This window comes from Camelus dromedarius, chromosome 34 (genome assembly GCF_036321535.1).
Source record: "Camelus dromedarius isolate mCamDro1 chromosome 34, mCamDro1.pat, whole genome shotgun sequence".
NCBI lineage: Eukaryota > Metazoa > Chordata > Mammalia > Artiodactyla > Camelidae > Camelus > Camelus dromedarius.
Window position 1 is genome coordinate 10187513 of NC_087469.1, and position 21092 is coordinate 10208604.

At 55.7% G+C, this 21092-nt stretch overlaps 1 protein-coding gene across 1 annotated transcript in view; it reads right to left on the reverse strand.

Annotated features, from left to right (window-relative positions):
• The window catches only part of NECTIN1 (nectin cell adhesion molecule 1), a 62003-nt gene extending 44601 nt beyond the window's left edge, over positions 1-17402 (reverse strand). The window contains exon 1 of the mRNA XM_031443493.2: positions 16908-17402. Coding sequence (XP_031299353.1) covers positions 16908-16986 — 79 coding nt within the window. The 5' untranslated portion in view covers positions 16987-17402. The remainder of the gene's footprint in view (positions 1-16907) is intronic.
• Positions 17403-21092: the final 3690 nt, after the last annotated feature.

Genomic DNA, 21092 nt, shown 5'->3' on the forward strand with positions numbered 1-21092 from the left:
CGCGGCTAGTAATGCCCCAGCATGCACCAGCCAGGGGGACCACACATCCACTCACAACTTCACACACACACACACACGCACGCACATGCACACGCACAACCACAGAGCCCCCTGCTCCCCATGGCTCCACGCATGAGGAGGACTTAGTAAATGTTGACTAAATGGAAAAAAGATGCTTTTGTTTGTTGCAAACCACATGAGGTGAGTATGGGAGGTGGCGGGAGACAGGGAAGCAGCAGAAGTTCCCACATCTTAGCTGTGGGGGTTAAACCAAGTGCCAAGAAAACAGAGAGGTGCGCGGAGGAAGAAAGCTCATAACTTACTGGGCTTGAGAAGGAGGGGAAGCCAGCAGCTCCCATCAGCTTACTGTACATTTATGGAGCACCTACTGTGTACAAGGCATTGAGCTAGAGCCTGCAGAAATTGTAAGGCAATCCTTACAGCTGTCCCCTCCTTCAAAGAGCTCAGTGTCTAGGGTGATGGAGGAGAGAAGGACTGTACCAGACGACACAGTACTTGGAGACTGGGGAAGACGTCAGGGGAAGGGGCCATTTGGGAACCAGGTATTTTCACATGTTGGGGCCCTGGGCTCAGCCAGCAACAGCAGCCAAGGCCCAGGGGCAGGAGTGGAGGAGCTGGGCGCAGTTAACTTTGACTGGAACCTCAAATGTGTGCATGCCAAGTAGGGGGAGATACTTGAAAAGAAAAGTAGCTTCTGGCAACAGCAAGAACCTAGACCAGGGATTCTCAACTGGGGGTAACTCTGCCCCCAGGGGACATTCAGCAACGTCTAAAGACACTTTTTATTGTCACGTGCTGGGGGGTGGAGGGAGGATGCTACTGCCATCGACCTGGTAGAGGCCAGGGATAGTGCTAAACATCCTATAATGCACAGGACAGCCCCACACAACTTATCTGGCCCAGGACGTCAGTAGTGCTGGCTGGGGGTGAGAACCCTGACCTAGATCGTGGAGTCTGTGGCACTGGGGGGCCCATGAGGGCTTCAGGCAGAGCAGGAGTGTGTCACGCCCCAACTTCTCCTCGATTTGATGGTGTGCAGGCCACGCAGGAATGGGCAGAGGCCTCTGGGTGTCCCAGAGGGTGGTGGTGCTGGGACTGGGGAGGGGTCCTGCAGAAAGGGAACAATTAAGAACTGACAACACATCAGAAGCAGAGGACAGAGGAGAAGGGGTCGCAGCATCAGTGAATGGCAGAATTGGGGTTCCGAGCAGAGAAATGCGGAACAGGGCTGTGTCCTGCGAAGAGGAGGATTGTACACAGGGCATGAAGCGGGGCTATCCAGCCGACAGACAAGCTTGCCCGGGGCGCAGGTCAGGCTGAGACTGGACAGAGAAGATTGGAGGATGGTTCTCTTGAGTCCAAAATCCTCCACGCGGTCTTTCCAGTCTCTTCCTTGGCTGTGGGTTCCCAGCTCCCTCATCCTGAAGACATTCCAGAAAATTCTAGTCTTCTTTCATGTGTGTCCCCATCTGGCCTCCCTCAGGCTGCCCTGGTCACTCTCCTCTGGCGCCTCCTCCAGCCACTCCTACTCAGACTTCAGGTCTCAGCATCAAGGCCACTTCCCCAGGGAAGCCTCCCCCAGGCTGGGGCCTGGGTGTCTCCTTCACAGCCCTGTGCATACTTTAATCACTGGAATAATTCCCTGGACAGCTCCATGCGCCACCCCAGAGCGGATGACACCTGTTTGACAGTAAGTACATCACAACTCCGCCCCAGCTCGTGCCAAGGACTGAAACAGGCAGGAGAGGCTCCCTGGGTCCCTCGCTTCAGCTCTTGCCTCCTTCCCTTGGTCTCTTTCTGCCCTTTCTTTGCCACCTGCCCCTCCCCTGATCACCCGGCTTACAAAAACAGTTCGAGAAAGAATTGCTCTGATAGCCACCAGGATGGGGTGGCAACAGGGATCCAGGAAAAGGCACAGAAACCCAGACAACCTCCAGTGGGAAGTTTTCCAGCAATTAGAGGGAAAATGCCACCAAAAGGCCAAATCTCAAAAAACACGTGGCCCCCTCTCCTCCTTACCTTAAGCCCCTAATCCTGCTTCAACTTGGGAAGTTACCTGGTTTTCAGGTTGTTCCCCCAACACCCTGCTCCCCGCCCCTCCCCCAGCACATCAGCCTTTGAATAAAGCCTTTAACCTCAATTTAAGTCGCTAAAAGTACTTTTTCTCGACATGCAGTACCTGGCACATAATAGATGCTCAAAGAACCTCTGTTGACTAATGGACCTCACCTAAAGGACTAGGGAAGAGTTACCCACAGGATCACCCCAGGACCGCATCTGACCAGCAGAAGGACCCAACCAAGTGAGCCAGTGGGGGCCAAGAGGAGTGAGTACTCAGATGCTCTCTGGGGTGGTCGCGGGCTGGCCCTCCCAGCAGGAAATATCTGGGTGCATCCAAAGAGTCTGTCAGGGGAGGCTTGCAGGTCACTAATCTCTCTTGGAGATTAAAAACCATGTTGATTCTGGAGACCAGAAACTAGCTGGGGGAGGAGGTGGGGCGGGCAGGGGGACAGTGTCTTTCCAGAGGCCTGGGCAGAACCTAGAAGGATCTCCAGGGTTGGAGGTGGGGAAGCTGAAATTGGGGAAAAAACACTAATGATTTATTAACTAGAGTTACTAATTATTAACCAGTTGGACTTGAGGGCCCAATTTCTGGCTTCTCGCCTTCACCAGTGTTGGAACTCCCCACCCCCGACCTGGCCTGCCGGCCCCTCCCCGCCCCACCCGCACAGACTATCTCCAGCCTGGCCTTGCTCTTTATCTTCCCCTGCCCTTCCCCGTGGCTGTTACTACTGAATGTCAACAATATTCCCTGCCCTGGGGTGGGGGGAGGCAGGAGAGAGGGATGACAGTGATTGAAATTGTTTTGGGGGAGGGTGTCTAGGTGGTCTGGAAGCAGCCACAGGGAGGACCCATCCCCACCCCAACCCTCAGAGGGTAGCTCAGCTCCTCATCTCTCCCCCGCTCAGACTCAGGGTTTGGTAAGGGGAGGTGTCTGGAGGAGGGGAGGGGTCGCACTGAAGCGTGCCACCCTGCTGCAGAGGGGTCTGATGGCAGGGGGAGTGACAAGGAGCAGCAAGCCTGTGGGACACGGGTGAAGGGGCTCTAAGCCATGCCTCCTGGGTTTTGGAGGGGGCTGAGTAGGATGGAGACGTGTTGGGGGACAGACCCTGAGTAATCTCTTGGGGTTCAGGAAGGAAGGAGGCTTCTGGGTTACCCTTAGGATAAAGGGAAGCCCAGACTCTCCAGGGGCCAAAGACTCATTTAACTGTTGACCATGGGAACCACAGCTAAGAAGCCCACTGGGGTCTTCCTGTGGGGTTTTTAGTGCCTGGACAGTACAGATGGACTTCCCACTGCAGAATCTGTACCATAAGGTCAGATGGCGAGGTGCCTCACCCGCCGCATGCTGTGGCTCACTCTCCCGGTGCCGTGACATGCCACAGAGCCACTGTGCCATGGCATGAAGCACTGACCGGCGACATGAGAGGCTGCCGGGAGATCACCCCACCAGCAGCATCCCCATGTGCACCGCCTCCCACTGGTGACCACGCCCATTCGAACCGGCCAGACCCATGACCACTAGGGCACCGGCTGCTAAGCCAATGAGGGGGCTGCCCCCACAGCATCAGGGTAAAGGGACTGCATGTCCTGCTCCTCAGCCCCACACTGTCCCCCACCCTCCCCACTGTCCTCTTTCTGCCCTGAATCTCTGCAATATGTTCCCTCTCTCGGGCCCCTCACCAGCTTAATTCCTTAATTCCCACTGGAGATAAACAGATCTTTCACTGCAATTTATTGTTAATCCAAAGGAAAACAGCGGTGGGAAGGGGTGAGGTGGAGGTGGGGAAGTGTGAAGGCAAACACTCTGCCTCCTCCTGACTCCTGGGGACAGCGGTTCCAGCTGGGGAATCCTAGGCTGAGCTCCCTGGGCCCACCTTTGGAGCATCACACCTGGTAGTGGGGAGCTAGACAACTCGGTCTCTAGGAAAGCGTCTGAGATGGTCGGTGTGTCAGACTTGGCTGGATGAGCTTATGGGAAAGAAGACTCTGGGAGCCAGAGGCTGTCTGTAAAGGCCTGAAGGACCCCCATGCAGAATCAGATGCAGTCCACACAATTCCAAGGGGGCAAAAACAAAACTAAGGTGGGAGCTTCAGAGATACAGATTTCAGCTCAGCACAAGGAAGAATTTGGGGCAGGCAGAGCTGTATGGGCTTCTGTGTAGGGTGGTGAGTTCCCCATCACTGCAGGTATTCAAGCTAAAGCTGGGCAATCAACCAACAGGTAGGGATGAGGTTTTATGAAGTGAATGGGCATGACATTATTTGACTCCCCTTCCAATGCCGAGACTCTCTGGTTCTGTGACTCGCCCTTCTGATCCTCCCCACCTGCCCCTGCAGGGCAGGAGGTACCCTCAGCTAAGAGCCCAGCTAGTGGGAGGCTCTTTCAAGACCTGGGGCTGGGAGGGGATAAGTGGGCTGAGATGTGTAACCCACCTTTAAGGGTGAAGGAGCATGTAGCCCCCTGCCTAGTCACACCTGCCCCTTTGCGTCCAAGCAGGGAGGGCTCAGGGAGACATGAACTCATAAGGCCCCAGCTCTTTCCCTGTCTCCCAGGCAGCCCACTGCTGCAGGGGCATTAAGAGGTGGCACCCTCAGGTGTCACCTGCTGTGTGTGAGGTCAGGGGGCTGATGCTGTCCCATGCTGGGCTGGAAGCTCTGGGAGGCACCAGTACACACACGGTCAAGTAGGTGCAGGAACGGGCCTGCCACCCCTCCCCCCTCACACGCCCAGGGCAGTGGGATTCCCATCATCACTGCACGCAGCTCTCATGGCAGCCAGACTCCTGCATCTGGGGTTCCTTAGTTGAGGGTGTATAACTCTTGCTTCTAACTACCCTTTAAAAAGGGAGCACTGGATGGCTCCAAGGAGTCACCAGGCACCTTCCCAAGTGACCATCTGAGCATGGGGGTGGTTTTCCAGGAGCCCAGGAGCCTGAGTGCCTGACCCCTCCTGAGTTCATGGCTCTGGAGAGGTCACAGGAGCCCCGCTGAGGGACATCCCCCACAACAGCGTGCTGGGTCATGAACTGCTGGGAGGACTCCTGGCCCTGGCTTCCCAGCCCCAGGGAAGTGACCTCCCTCTAGACACAGGGTCCCTGGGCAGGCAGTAGCTAATAACAGCCAAGTGGTGTGAAGACTCACTCTGTACCAGGCACAGTGCTAATCGCGCCACATGCATCACTTACTTCTCCTAAACCTCCCGTTATCACATCCCCATTTTACAGTGATGAGAACTCAAGTTTCGAGAAGACAGGATACAGATATACACATGGCCACATGTAAGTAATAAAAGGCAGAGACCACTTGGCTCCAAAACAACCAGTTGGTTCAGTCAATTTGCTGGGGAAAAAAATAGTCAAGCCAGTTGTTTGTGATCCTATAGACAAAACAATTACCTAACACTGACCTTCTGCATGCTCTAACTTGTGGCTGGAGGGCAGTGCAGACCCTGCCTCGACAGTCATCATCTTTGACTGCCTGTCTCTCCCCTCTTCTTCCCCTCGCCCCCCAGGATCTGGACTCTGTCCCCCCAGGCAGCTGGGTTAGAGCCCCAGCTCCCCATAGAAGAGAAGATGGCGATCAGAGTCTGATCAGGAGCAGACACACACACACGCACACACACACACACGGAGCATATGACCTCGTGCGTGTGCGCACACACATACACCCATAAACCTCTCTCATACACACACAGAGGACATAAAAACACTTGTAAAGAAACACATAAACCAGCACAAATTATCATTACAGTGCAAACTGTGTACATAAGTGCCGAGGGGTTAGGAGTAATGGAGTGATGGGAGATGGGAGAGGATAATGGAGCCATTTCCTGCGAAGGGTGTTTCTGAGCAGAGCTGGGGGGTGAGGTGGGGGGGTGGGGAGGTGACCTCCAGAGAAGCTACCTAGTGGCACTGTCTGTTCCCTGTCCCAGGCTCCCAGGGAGCCAGAGACCCTTCCTAGTTATCCCACAGCAGTGCTGAGAGGTGGGGGTTAAGGAATGTGTCTGCCTCCCCTCTTCCATCACCATCCCCTCATGACTACCCACTTTCAGTTCTGACCTAGAGGCCCATTATCTGACTCCTGGGAGGCAAAGAGGGTTGGGAAGGGTGCTGGGGCCTGGGCAGGGGCGGGCACAGGGGAGCAGGGGCAGGGGGCTGTCATCTAAGTTCCCCAAAGGCCCATCCATCAACTGAGCGGAGATAATCAGAGTGCGCAACCGGCCCAGGACACTGATTACTCTCTGGGCACCGTAAACACTGGGAATAAATCTGGGAAGGGGCCGGGTAGGAGGTGTCTCGGGAGCAGGGCCAGCCATCCTGCCTGGGGAGGGAGAGGCAGCTCATCCATCATTCTGAGAGATGCAGCAATCTAGGCCAATGAGATCAGGACAGTTTGGGGGCGGGGGAGGTGGGCAATCATAATAAAATAATCCAGTGCAATGTGGCTGCTCCGCTCGGATCTTATTTATACTCGGGGAGAAGTCTGTCCCTGCCTCTGCTCCAATTTTTACCTAGGAGCTCCTGCAGAAGCCTCTGCCATTGACTCAAAACCCTCAAAGGAGGCCTGGCCTAGAGGGCAGACAAGAGGGGCTTGAAAGTGGCTTGGCTCGAGAGCGCCGTGGGCATCACGGACCCTGGGGCAGGCAGGCTCTGTGCAGAGCTGGCCCCTTTGTGCTGATGAGGCAGTCCGTAGGTCTGCATGGAGGTCAGCCGGGTCTTAAGTCTTCCTTCCCGCTATTGCTTCCAAGCACTTCCCGGGTGCTGGGCAGATTCCAGCGCCAGGAACTGATCACACAGCTCTGGCCTGTGTCTGGGCCGCAGAGGCCGCGCCGTAATTCAAGCTAACGGAGCATGGATAATCTAGAACAGCGGAGGGTCGAGGAGGAATTTCTCTTTGGCATTGAAATATATCAGATGACTGTTTTGCAGCTGAGTTACCTTCCTAATTAAGCAAGGGAGTTTGTGAGGCCTGAGCCCACGAGGTGACCTGCAGGGTCAGGGTGTGTTGGGAGGAGCCCTGGCCCCAGGTGACCCTCAAGAGGACAATCCCCACGTGGGCCATCAGGAATCCACCCATAGCCCTTAGCACAACACTGGGAAAAGGTTTAGATTTTTCTGCTCCCACGATCCTCTGTCCTGGGACAGTTCCCTACCCCAGCGGCAAGGCAGCAGAGGCCTCTGTCCCTGGCTCCCTGTCCTGAACCTGCCTGGGGCAGAGGAAGCACCAAGCCCTTTCATCCTAGAAGATCAAAGCAGTCAGCAAAGGTGAACACCCTAAATCTCCTCCCTGCCGCTCTCCCCAGGTAGAGGCCCCTCCCTTGCCATCTTCTGGGATCTCTGGGTGAGGGCAAGAGAGACGGGAACCTTCCAGAAGCTTAGGATAGGCCCTGGCATAGGATCAGCTTGCTGAGCCATGGACCCACCCAGGATCTGGGGCCAGCCTGGGAACACCTGCTGGAGGCAGTTCCAGACAGATTCTCTGAGAGGAGCTATTACACCTGCCTCTAGTCTCACAATGAAACATGGCAAGAAGCCTCCAAATGACATCAGTGATGCCCAAAGGCTCAAGGGATGAAAGAATGATAATGTCAAGATATTTCCCTCCAGCAGAGCCACACTATACTCCCAAGACACAACAGTGACTGTAGCAGGGTGTACCAGGAGCTTAATGATTATACCTCCACTACTTGTATGGTATCCAAAGGATACAGTAGTAACAGCTGCCAAGACTCTCTGATGATAAGTGCTAGTAACTCCCCAAATGCTCCACGGAGGTATCAGGTTATTCCAGCACCATCAAAGAAAGCAGGAGGGTAGGTTATAAGATGCTACACAGAGGGGTGGGCATTCTGGAGGCAAGGTCCCGAGTTACCCCAGGCTTAGTAAGCTCTCCTCCCTCCGTCACCCAGAAGAGAGGCAGCTTAGCCAAGTGGTAGAATCATGAACACTGGGCCTGACCTCTTGAATCTGAACTTAACTAGCTGTGTGACCAGGGGCAGGCTACCTAACCTGTGCTTGGGCTTGGTTTCTTCGTAAGTTAAAAACAGGGAGATGTATCTTCCCCAAAAAGGAGGTATTGTTATGAAGATTGAATAAGTTATTAAACGTAAGATGGTTGACAACAGTGTCAGAGTGCCCAAGACCTCTTGATAACAGTTTGCTATTATTATCATCATCACTATCCCAACAAGCAACCGTGTATCCACCGAGCACGTACTACCAGCCCACGGTGTGGCCAATCCTGTGCTAGGGGATTCCAAGCCCCATCAGCAATGGACTCTATCCTTTTGAAGCTCTCAGTCTTATGAAGATAAAACTCAGGCCCCAATAACTATATTGCAAGATGCAGAGTGGTTATTGCCTCAGGTAGCATGGATGAGGCGTGGGGTGGGAGGGCTTTGAGATGACAGAGGATATCTCTAGCTCAGGGTGGTTCTTAAAGGCTTCATGATAGAAGTGGCTCCCGAAAACTCAGTATTTAGATGGGAAGAAAGGGAGATTTAGGGGGAACAGCATGTGCAAAGGCACTGAGGTGAGAGAGTATGGGGATGGAGGGGTGGGTAGCTGCCATGCAGGGAGGGGTGGTGGGAGCTGCGCCAGGGAGGGGGGAGTCATCAAATGCTTGTGAGCCTGTGAGTGTCTTTCTCAGGTGCATTTTTGGTATATTCATCCAAGAAGCAGTGTAGGCAGATTGGAGCCAGAGAGCCAGAAGTCAGGGAGAGAGGGGAGCCCGGGGCTGCTGCAGCAGTCCCCCAAATGAGGATGTTGCTACAAGCCTCTCCCGCAGTGGGACCCACATCAAGTGGCAGCAAGGCTGGCTTGGCTCTGAGGCACCTTGTCTACTTCTCCTGACCTAGCAGCAGATAGCATTTGCCCAGGAGATACCAGGAGCAAGGGAGGGAATGCCTGGGGCACTGCTCTGGGTCAGAGAATGGAACCCATGGAGGCAGCTTACCCACCCACTTGGGGCTTGAATTCCAGACAAGCTGCAGGGCCTTACAGGGGAGCGTCAGGGCCCGGTACAGCTCTACAGCCCCCTTTTCTCCAGAGCAGGTCTGAGTCGCACGTCTGCCCAAACAGATCAGCGGGCGCTCCCAACTCCCGCTGACTCATTTGGCAGGCGCTTATGTGCTGAAGTGTGGGCTGGCCTGCATGACCCCCGCAAGGCGCACACCAAGTGTCTGCTCGCTAAGAACCAGTTCCTCCGGCCCGGCGCTCTCTTTGCTCGACAAGACTGAGGCACCAAGAAGGGCAAGGTTTCTATGGCCCTCATCTTGTTTTGCATGGTGATATCCTTGAACCCTGGTAGTATTCTGGTGATGGGTTGGGATGGAGGGTTGCAGGGCAAGAAAGATAAAGCAGGGGTGTAAGGTCCAGGCAGAGAGGAAGCTGGCTGTCAATAGGCATGAGAATCTGCTAAGAAAGAAATAATTCTGTTTCTGCTGGGAAGAACCCCAAGATGGAACCAATGCTCCATCACAGCAATTGTGGGCAAGTTACTCCACCTTGGGGAGAGGGGTGGGACCAGGAAGCCCCTGCCAAGGCTGCCAGCTGATGAAACTGCATCTATAGGGGATGAAAAATGCTTCTGCCATGGGGTCCCCAGGTCTCTACCCTCACCTTTGGACAGAAAGATGGGCTAAGATTCAGGCCAAGGCCACGGGAAGGACTCTAGACTCCACCTCTGCTGCTCAGACATGGCTCTCAGGGTATCCCCAGTCCTGTGGGTGGGCCTGCTGTCCCCCAACCCCGAAGGCCCTCCTCCATGGAATGATGATTTGCTCAGCTGCTCAGCTGCTCCACCCAGAGAAGGCAGACCCCTAATCACAGCCCTGGGGGGAGCTGTGTCCTTGTCTCCTTAAGGCAAAGGGCAGACCTGAGGGTCCAAGTGGGCAGGAGGGACTCCATGTTTCCAGGTTTGGGGAACACGCACTCCAGGAACGTGAGGGTAGGGGTGGGGAGGGAGGACCCCACTTAAGCCCATAGATCAAACTCAAACTCCCAGTGGGACATTCTTGTGTTCATGGCCACTGGCCTGTTTTGCTGCCTGGGCCACGCCTGCAGCTGTGTCCCAACGGAGCCACCAAGCCAGCGGAACTAATGTCCTCTAATGAGATCCGGGCCAGCGTGGCCGGGCGGGTTTTATTGTCTGTGGCTTGGTAATGAGACTCCTCATAAACTGGGAATGAAACTGGGGTCTGCGTGGACCAGAGAGGGGTGGGGGTAGCCCAGAAGAGAGAACTGACTCTGCCTACCAAATCTCATCCCCCTCCCACTCTCTGCTGCTCTATCCAGTTCACAATGCCTTCTGAGCATTGCCCCGGGCCGGGCCAGGCCCACACCCTGGCTCTGTGCCTGCCAGTGCCTTGAGGCTCTGGGCTCACACCTCATGGGCCCTGCCCATGTCTCAGGCCGGATCCCTGGGGATGATGCTCTAGCGTCTGGAAGGACACGGATCCCTCCCAACCCCCTCACCCCATGCTGTTCTGTCGCTGGGCATCTTGTGCTCTGTGCCAACCCGGGCTCTGTGGTCAGCTCCCACTGGGCCACCCTCCAACCTTACCCTCAACTTATCCCTCACTTCCCCAGGGAGCCACCATGCCCTGGCTTGTTGTGGGGGAGAGTATGAGCTAGTGGTTGCTGGGGGGGTGCGTGACGAGCTGACCGGACACATTCTGTCGTGGCCTGGCTCAGCCTCTCCTGCATCTGTCCATCCCAGCCTACTTCATCTTCCTTATCTACTAGATGTGGAGTCAGAAGGCCTGGCATCTAAGTTGCCTACACTGGCATGAGATGGTCAGCAAGGTACTAAAACTACACCTCACTTTCCTCATCTGTAAAATGGGAGAACTACTGATACCCTTCACATGGGGTTATGGAGAGGATTGGCTGAAACTAGGAGCAGTAAAGAGTGCCATAAACATTATTCCTATTATTGGCAAAAGGATTCAGTCTGCAACAGGAGAAAGAGAAGGGGTTTTCTGCCAGGGAGGAGGGCATGACCCAGGGAGGGATTTTCTACCTCTCGGGCTGTACTATCCTGCCGAATGAGATGGTACATACAGTGGACTGCAGGGAGATGGTCCTGTGGCCTGCCCTTCCCCCAAACGTGGAAGTTCACAGGAAGGCAGGGGCTGAGTCCCGGGCCCTCCGTGCCAGCCCCAGGCTGCCGCCACAGCCAGAGCTCCAGATGGGCAGTGGCGCCCAGCTGGGCCCCAGCCAGGGAGCGGGGCGGGTGCCGGGGAGGGCCCTTGGTGACATGCTGCAGAACAAAGGCGGCCCAGCACCTGCTGCTTGGGCAGTACATGACCACCAGGGCTGGGCTCGGGCCACCCGAGTCCCCGGGGGCTGCTGCAGCCTTTGCCATCATTTCCAGGTGGGGAAGGGAAGTCGGCAGTGGGCAGGGAGCTGAGAGGCTCTTTCTCAAGGGGGTGCAAAGTTGGCCCTGCCTGGCTGGCAGACACAGAGGGGGCCAGGACCACTCAGAGGAAAGGTACAGAGAAGAGGACTAGCTACCACTACTGCATATTAATCGCATGCCTGGCAATGCATGGAGTGCTTTTCACAAATCACTGTCTATCTAATCTTCACAAACCTCCCTTGAATGCTGTATTAGCAGAAACCCATTTTACAGATGGGAAAACTGGGGCCTACAAAGTGACTTAATCAAGTCCAGTCAGCTAGCAATTGGTAGGGCTGGGATTTAAACCCAGTCCACCTGGCCTCTCTTTGCTGTTTTACTCTGCTGGGTGGCCAAGATAGGGTGACCTCCAGGTTGTGGGGAGAGGGACTACCCTCTTGGCTGTGACTCTGCCCCTGAAGAATGTGAAAGGCACAGATCCCATAAGCCCCTGAGAACTTACACCTCTTGCCCCCTCCCCCACCCCAGGATAAACCTTGGGATTATCCATCGCCTTGAAGAGTCTACAGTCTGCTGTCAGGAAGACTTTCTTTGTGCCCTTCTTGGGTCTCTCCTATTGCACTGAGTTCATCTCTCCTTGTGGATTGGGTCAGGGTTCGCAATACTAGGTTTGATGTGTTTTCGCCTATCATTTCCCTCTCGCCATCTCCCAGCTCCAAACGGCACAAGAGAGTCCAGAGCTTACAGGGTTAACTGGACTAAGGGGTGTTATCTCCAGCTCAGGGCTTTCCCTCTGCAAGGTGATCCCTGCTCAGATCTTAAGTTACCTCCTGCCCCAGCCAGCACATCTGCTGCTGGCTCTGCAGACCTGGTCTCTATGGAGAGGGGCGGGCATCATGGGGGAGAAACACTTGCCAGCTGGACTTGGGCACAGGGGCCTGGGCCCCCAGGACGGCCCTCTTCCCTACTCCATGCCCCTCATTTCCACTTCCCTTTCCAACAAGGAGGCTCCCACTTTCTGCTGCATGAACTGGGATGCCTACAGACACACGTATGTTGCCGGCCTAGGCACGCATATGCTTCTGCAGGGCTGTGCACGGAGGGCCAGAGCCCCCAACCCATGCTCCTTTTTAAATGCCCAGAGTATACCACCTTTCCCCCAGCTGATCCTTTTCCCCAGGTATTCATGCAGGCATGCAGCAAGCAAAGATACATACCAAAGTAGTAGCTGAAAACCTATCTCCTACGACCCTTCCCAGGTGGTCAGGAATGCTGAGAAGCAGGGGTGAGCCAGGCCTCAGTTAATACCAGGTTCCAGTGCTACTCTGTTTGCCAGGGAGACAAAAGGAGGCTGACAAGAGAGAGAAGTCTCCCCAGATGAGCATCTCCTCATGAGGATGCAGAGGCCCCAGTCTAAAGTTAGGGACAGAGCAGAAAAAGAAAGCAGTGTCCAGGCTTCTCACCCTCAAAGGACGTGGCAGCTTGCCTTGGAAGGAGCTGGCTAAGGGCAAATCCTAGGTCTCCTCCAAAGGCACCCTCACTGATACTCTGACATAAATACAGGCTCAGAGCAACTCATAAAATCCTAGCTGGAAGGCCATAAGAAATCAGCTACATGTGGACATACATTTGATGTTTATCCGTGGTCCCAGTCCCATGGTGACCCACAGATCCCAGTGCACGCCCCTCCTTGTCCTAGTCCCCATGGGTCTGCACGTGCACAGTGAACTGTAGATAACCAACACGTGCACACACAGTCTTGCACACCTGTGTGTGCATCCAGTCTATAGTGAAGGTGAGGTAGTATGCAGGTTGTCAGAAATAGTACAGCCTAACTCCCACAGCTGGCTAAAGTCCATTTGAACTTGGCCCACTGGCTAGCATTCAAAGTTTAAAAATAAAAATCAGCAAAACAGGTGAATATACAGACACCTGCTCTGTCCCCTCAGTAGGTAGGAGCCATTCAATTTACCAGGCTAATCAGGAAAATCGAAGGTATATTCACACCTCCCTTGGGTATTTTCTGTTTGTGCTGAACAATGAACATTAGTCAGCTGCTAAACAATGGCGGTATCATAGCCACAGCAACTGGGGCTGACCCTCTGCCCACCCGCCTCCCCAGCCTGGCCCACTGGCTCAGCAGTCAGCACAAGGGTTCTGGCTAGAGACCATCCTGGCAGCATACAACTGGGTCCTGGTTCAGGCCGATGAGGTGGATTCATTGTGCAAAGCTGAGCGCCCGAGAAGGGAATGGATAGCACAGTTCTGGCCAGCATCAAGCAACAGGGGGCTGCCCATCCCACAAACACAGAAAGGCAGGTCCCGAGACCCCCTTGAGGCCACTCAGCCCAGGCTGCTGGGCCCAGGCTCTGCAACATCTCCTCCACGGCTCCAGCCTTGACTGTTCGGCCTTGAATCTGATTCGGAGACACTCCACAGTGCGGCCTCCAAAACGGCCACTGGGATTCCCACTTATCTGCACTGCAAACCCCAGGCCAGCAGAATTGGTTTTGCTATAAGGTCCTGCCCAGCAAGCCTGAGCACACCACTCTCCGTGAGCAGTCGGGAGACAGGAAAATAACCCAACAGTCCTGACACCTCGAGTTTTGAAGGAAAGCACCATGACAGCGAGTTCTGCACAGGCTGCAGAGAAGGGGTGTGCTGCGGCCAAGACAGGTCTTCCGAGGGTGTGCATGACACCTGGGGTGTGTGTTCTCTTTCCAGACAAAAGGTTTGGGGAAGCCAATTAGGGAGGGTGTGGTGTAGGTGGGACACCAGCTCAGTGCACCTGCTTCTGAGGCAGGCTCTCTGCCTCCCCTCCCGGGCTCCTCCTGTCCCTTTGGAAGGCAGTCCCCATGTCCCACTGGCCCTCTCCTCTTAGTGAACAGGCAGGGACCACAGATTGTCATCTTAGAGGCTTGCGGGGCCTCTCCATCCTGCCTAGTAAAGTCTGTGTTGTTAAAAACATACTTCTGTGTTTACACAGCAATAGCCAGATTTGGAGTGTTTTGAAGTCAAGGGCCCACCACCGCCACTGCGGGCTCACCCTCCCCCCCACATCGGGCTCCTCTCCTCACCCCTCCATGCTCCCTGACACAGCCCAGGAGAACCCAGAAAAGAGCATCAGGCTGGCACATCCCCAGAAACAGCAGCCAGCAATCAGGAGGCTGCCCAAGGGTGGTGGTAAACGGGGTGTGGGAGGGCAACTTCTGGGCCCACCAGCCTCTGTCCAAGTGTCATATGGGCACTACCACATCCACCTGCCTCCCTTCACAGAGGCAGCAGGGGCACTGGGTGGAGGAGCTTGGCTGGTCAGGGAACTTTGGCTTCCCCACCGAATGACGCTACCCAGCCATGACAATTATGATCAATCAAGGAGCGCTTATTAAGTGCCTCTCTGAGCTGGGGTTCCTTCTCTGTGTCCCACCCCCTCAATCTGGATTTTTGGTGGGGGCAGTGTCCACACCTGAGCCAGGTGAGAGTGTCACTTCCCTGCCCTCACTTCCTGAGTGGGATGGAAAAGGGCAGCCCTCCAGCCCCCCCAAAGAAGGGAGGGAATTAACTAGATGCACCGCACCACCACAAAGCGGGGGAAGAGAGTAACAAAAGGAGGGGAGAATATGGGGGGTGGGAGTTCACTCCCTCTCCCCAAACCTTCCCGCTCTTTGTCCGATCTGGGATTAGGTTAACCCCTAGTATGCCGGACTAACCAGGCCCCAGGAAAGCTGCCCTTTTGCTGGGTTCTGGGTATGGGCAGTATGGAACTGAAGGGTTCCCAGAAGCCCAGTGGTCGGACAAGTGCTAGAGTCTGAGCTTCCAGTATCTCCTGCCAGCTTCACAGGAGGTCCAGTGTGAGATCACTCACTCTCAGCATAGTCGCCCTGCTGGTGAGGGGCTCAATCATGCCCCTTTTTTAATGGGCAGTGACGTCTGTGTGTCCTGGAATTTACCCCACCCCACACCCACACACCTAGCAGGGCAGCGACCTCCCCCAGGCTGCTGGGGGCACCATGGTGCCAGCTTTCACAAACCGCTTTCGGTGTCAATGGCCACTCTGAGACATTTGCGGAGCCCTTGCAGTGAGCTGGCTGCAGATGAGGTATAAAGGTGAATGAGGCCAGGTTCCTGCCTTCCGAGAGTGCAACCCTGCCCCACAACTTAGCAGCCAGTCTGGCCCCTCAGGTAACAAACCGCCCCCCGGGTCTGCAGCATAGCAGGTATCTCTTTTCTGTCACTGCCGGCGGCGCAGCCGAGATTTAACATTCTTGCCCCAGCAGAGCTGGTCTCCGTACTCCCACCCCCTATTCTGCCACCTAAGGCCATGGCCACGTGCTCCTGCCAAACCCCCACTCTACCCACTATCCCAGGCCCCACCTAGCTAGGGTGGAAGGTCGTCTCAGGTTTCTTCCACGAAGGCTGGAGGAACCCTCCCAACCCCCATCCCGACCCACGCTGGTGTCGCCAGCCACCGTGGGAGCCGGGCAGCTTCCCCAGGGACACAAAGAGTTAAATCCAGGCGAGGGGACTCGGTCGGATTTGCCTCCTAAACGGATTTTCCAGTTCATTCCCCAACACAATACGCCCGGGCCGGTCCCAGCCTCCGCCCCCACCCCACCCGTCAGAGGGGCCACCGCTGGCCACCCCCGGGGTCGGGCGTCGTGTTAACCCCTCGGCCGCCAGCATCTCGAGGAAGGACACGCGGGGCACGCTCGGGAAAGTGGGTCATGAAGCCACCTGGCTGGCACCAAGCCCGAGGCACCTTCTGCGGGGAGAACCCCCCCAAACTGGAATTGGAGTTCCGAGGCGAAGACCAGCCCCGCGCAAGGCGGGAGGTTGCGATCCCGCGCGGCCCGGGCCTCACCCTCCCGGAAAGGGACCGCAGGTGAGCGAGAAGCCGCCGCTGCTGCAGGAGCGGGCTCTCGGCGCCGGTGGTGGGGCGACGCGGTGCGGGAGGGGGCCCGAGCTCCCGAAACCGTCTGGCAGAAAGGCCGGCGAAAGAAAAGAAGCCCCCCCTGCTATCCTTCAAGCCCACAGCCCCACCAGCTCCGAGACTGACGCCCTCCCCCTGGGGCTGTTGTCTCGTACCCCGAGACGGTGATTACCGTGATTATTTTGCATTGATGTAACATGCAGTGTTTCCAAACTGCTTCCCGAGCTGAGAGCTGGTTATTAAATAAATAGAACGCTATTACATATTATTATTTTGTGTGTGTGGAAAAACTGCGCGGAGAAAGTGCTTTCTTGCTACATTGAGACGTGCTCCTGACTGCTTCCCTGCTGGGCAGCCTGTTCGGCTCCTCAGCCTCTCTCCTCCGTGCCACCCGCACCCCCCTTACCTAAGCCGTGACCCAACTTTTCTGGCTCCTTTCACTCACTACAATCCAGACGTGCCCGCCAGCCAGCTTCCAGCTCTGGGGAGGCAGTGTATGGGGGTAAAAAAGGCAGAGGCAGAACGCGCTTACCTGGGAGGAAGAAGGCGGTCAAGCCGAAAGCGAGTCCCCACCAGCGTCCGGCGGCGCCCGCAAGCCCCATCCGAGCCATCGGGGGCCGGGGATCCGGCGAGAGGGGCCGCGAGGAGAGCGCTCCTCGCGCTCCAGAAAGCAGCCTGGAATCGAAGGCGATCCCTGCTGGCCGGTGGGCGCTCCGAGGATCCAGGCCAACCTCAGCCGTCGGCCGGGCGGGGTGGGCTGGGTAGGATCTGCGCGGCCGCAATCCGGGCCCCGGGCCGCCGCCGGCTCAGAGGCTCGGCAGACGCCCGCCGCAAGTTGCCCGAGTCATGCCCCCTTTCTCCTCCTCCGCTCTCCTCGCGCCGGTCCCCGCCCTCTCCTTCCACGCAGAGCCGGGCTGGGGAGAGGGACCCACCCCCGGCGCGCCCGGCTGCCGGGCTGCGCGGCGCGGGCTCCCGGCCCCCGGCGCGCTCACACCCTCCCGCTCGGCTCCAACTTGAAGGCGTCCATGGCCGGCCGTCCTTCGAGGGCGGCGGGCGGGTGGCGCGGTGGGCTCGGGGCCCAGGCGGCCGGCGCGCGGCTAGGCGGCCGGCGTCCCGGGCGGTCGGGCGGTGAGGCTCCGCGCGAGGAGAGCCGGCCGGGGACGCCGCGTCCCCGCCGCGCCGCCGCCGCTCGCTCTGCCGGGTCCTGGCGATCCGCAACAATGTGGAGCTGCCCGGGCGCCGAGTCGAGCCGCGCTCCCTCCTCTCCCTCTTTCTCTCACTCGCCGAGCTCCAGCCTCTCAGCCGCTCTCCCCGTGATGTCAGCCCGAGAGGGAGGGGTTAGCGTTAACCCCCTCCTGGCTCCCACGCGCGCCCGCGCTCGGCCCCGGCCTCCGCCCCGCCGCACACACCTTCCGGCCCGAGATAGAGGCGGGTCCCCGGCGAGGGCCGTGGGGTCCCGCTCCGGCCCGCTGGCTCGGGAGATGCCCCTTCGACCGCCTTTCAGCCGGGCAGAGGGCGGGAGGGCTAGTCGGCCTCCTCTGCGCTGACAAAGGGAGGCAGTGACCCCTAGCGGCCGGCGTTGGGGGAGAAGCTGCTCGGCGGGGGTGGAGTTAAGACGCGGTGGAGGCGGGGCTGTGGAGGAGCGGGCGTGCAGTATGGAGAATACAGGACCTAGCAGTGTCCGGGCCGAAAGGGCTTCTACAGGCCCTCTCCTCCAACCCTGGCCTCATTTTACAGATGAGAAAACAAAGGTCCAAAGAAGAGTAAGGCGAGTCGCCCAAGGGTCCAAGAGCAGAAAGTGGCAGGGCTCGGACTAGAACCCAGTAGCCAGAGCTCCCTCTCCTGTGAACGCTAAATGGAGAGGCAGCTATGCAGGGACCCTCCGGAAGCTGCCAGAGAAGCCGGTGGTGGGCATTAGCGAGTGAGATGGGCCACGGCGATTTCTGGTCTTTTCTAATCCTTCGCTCCCTACAGGAGTTCCTTTTCCAAAACTCGAAGCCCCTCACCCCTCTCCAAACAGAGCGCTAAACTGAGTTCTACCCCCTTTGCGGGACCTCTGTTTTAAGTGCCTTGCGGGATTCCCGCGAAAGTGACCCATCCAGTCAGTGTCCGTGGCAAGGCAAGGACTCTCCGCCCCATCCCGTTCACCACCCGCCACATCCGGGTGCGGTTGGCTTCCTGCCAAGGCGTCTGGGTCCTCCTGGCCCTTGGCAGCCCAACCCGAAGCCTGCCTCTACTCCTTCCCGCTGGACCCCGTCCCCTCCCCCAGGAGGAGACAGACAGATAGACAGAGTTTCCCACTAAGGCGAAGCAAATTTTCAGACGCCTGACCAGACAATGCTCCCTTTGCCCGTTGCTGCCCTTTGCCCAGCTGGCAAGAGCAGAGGGGAAGTGACCAGTTCCTGATAAAATGTAAATTCTAGTTCCTGGGAGAAGAAGAGCAGGAGGATGGGCAAGAGAGCACCACTTTCCCACTATTTGGGATCTAGCCCTGGAGTGTCTCTTGGTTTCCTGCTAAAGTCCGTAGTCTAATTCAGTGCTCACATGAACACTCACACTCATGTGTGCATCTTTCACACATAACAGATGCAATCGGTCTTTGTACCAAACACCACGCCAAGCTTGGGGATGCAGAGACAGCGTCAGTGCCCTAGGGCACTCAGTCTAGTTAGGAGCTAGTGGAGGAAGGTGGACAGAAACTGATGTTATAAACAAGCATTTAAGGTGTGTGGTGTGTCCCAGAGATGCACATACAAGATTTGGTGGATCTTGGAGGAAGTGCCCAGTTCAGCCAGGGAAGGCTTCGGAGGGGGGAAAGGGACACAGGGGCTGAGTGAGTCATCTATCAGACAAAGGCATGTCCTGGAGGGGAGAGGATTAAGGAGACTGAATTTAAGGTAGCTGTAGCCTGAGCCTAAGGCTTGGGTAAAGAAGAGACATGCAGTGAATGCTGGGCAGCCACTAGGAGGAGGGTTTTACGCTAGTGAATGCCTTATCCATTTGGTTTGTGGTAGTCCAGTCTGGCCCTAAATATTTTAAGGACCAGGGCTGGACTGAGCTCACTGTGGTGGCCTCAGACTCTGCCTCTGAATATTTGATTCATTCCCCACTGGCTGTCTGCTCCTCCAGGGCAGCACTATGTTGTAGGAGCTGAATGGATGGGTTGAGGGGGCAATTCCAGATGCACCAGTGCCCATGGGTTCCCTGCTCAAGTTCTCCCACCTCTCCATCCTTGGGCAAGTTTTCTTTGATCTTCTGCTCTTAAGTGGGCTTCCAGAGAGTGTGTCTAGGGATTGGTATGGCTGCCTGGGGTTGGGTTGGGTGGAGAAGATGGAGGCAGGTAAATGAGATAGTGTGGTCGTTCAGTCATCTTTAAACAAGCCCCTGAAACATGCAAAGCACTAACATGGGTGCCAGGTGGTGTGTGTGTGTGTGTGTGTGTGTGTGTGTGTGTGTAAGTGTATGCATGTAGTGGATTGCAGGAGACAAAAGGGAACCAGGAAGGGGCAAAGGAGAATAAGATAGAACTTGTTTACTCAGACAGATGATTCACTGAACAAATATCTTTTTGAGCACCTACTATGCTATGTACTGAGGATACCAAAGTGAGGAAGAGCCAAGACTCTATTCAGATAACTATATTATAGTATGGAGGCCAAAAAATGCTGGCATCTAGAGGAGAGAGTGGGTGAAGGCTTCTGGAAGAGGTGGCCCTGAAGACTGGATTAGATTTGGACCAAGGGAGATGGAGGAGAGCATTTTGGTGGAGGGAACAGCTCATACAAGGACATGGAGATGGGAGAGGTAGGGGGCCTATTTGGGAACAGCAGGCGGTCCAGTTTGTTCTACATTTTGAAGATTAGAAGAGAAAGAGACAGGTAGGTGCAACCAGATTGAGAAAGGTCTGGAATGTTTCCCTCAGTGGCAGAAAGAAGCACAGGAGACTAAGTTCTGGTCCCTACCCCTAAGGTGGAAGGAAGCCCAAGAGTCAGTTTTGCTTCTTTCCTCTTTTTCAACCACCATTCCATTCAAAAGTAACTGTTGCATCTGCATCTAATATATGTCTTAAGTCTAGTGATTGACATCGCTCCATTTCTGCTGTTATCACCCTCGTCCTTGCACTCATGATTTCTGCCTGATCCTTAGGCAGTGTAGCTAGTGCACACTGGGGAGGGAGCACAATGTAGTGGTCAAGCACTCGGGACCCTGGAGCTAGATTACCAGGATTTGAATCCTTAACCCCCGCCCCCAGCTGTGGCACTCAGTAGCTGTGTGTCCTTGGGCCACTGACTTAACCTCTCTGTGCTCAGCTTTCTCATCTGTAAAATGAGAGGAAATAAAGTACTTACCTCATGGAGTTGTGAAGATTAAATGAATTGAACACATTAAGTGCTTGGAACAATGCCTGGTGTACAGGCAGAACTGTTTAAGTGTTAGTCATCATTATTACTATAATCTCTCACCTTGCATCCAGCTCTGCTCCTCTCTGCCACAGTGCCAGAGGGATATATGTATTTTAAAACATTTTAAAAATTTTTGAAATAGCTCAGGATTTACAGAAGAGTTGCAAAAATGGTACAGAGTTTCCATATGCCCTTCCTCCAGCTTCCCCTAATAGTGTTTTACATAACCATGGTACCTTTGTCAAAACTAAGAAATCAGCATTGGTATAATACTATTAACTGAATTACAGATTTATTCAGGTTTCTTGTTCTTC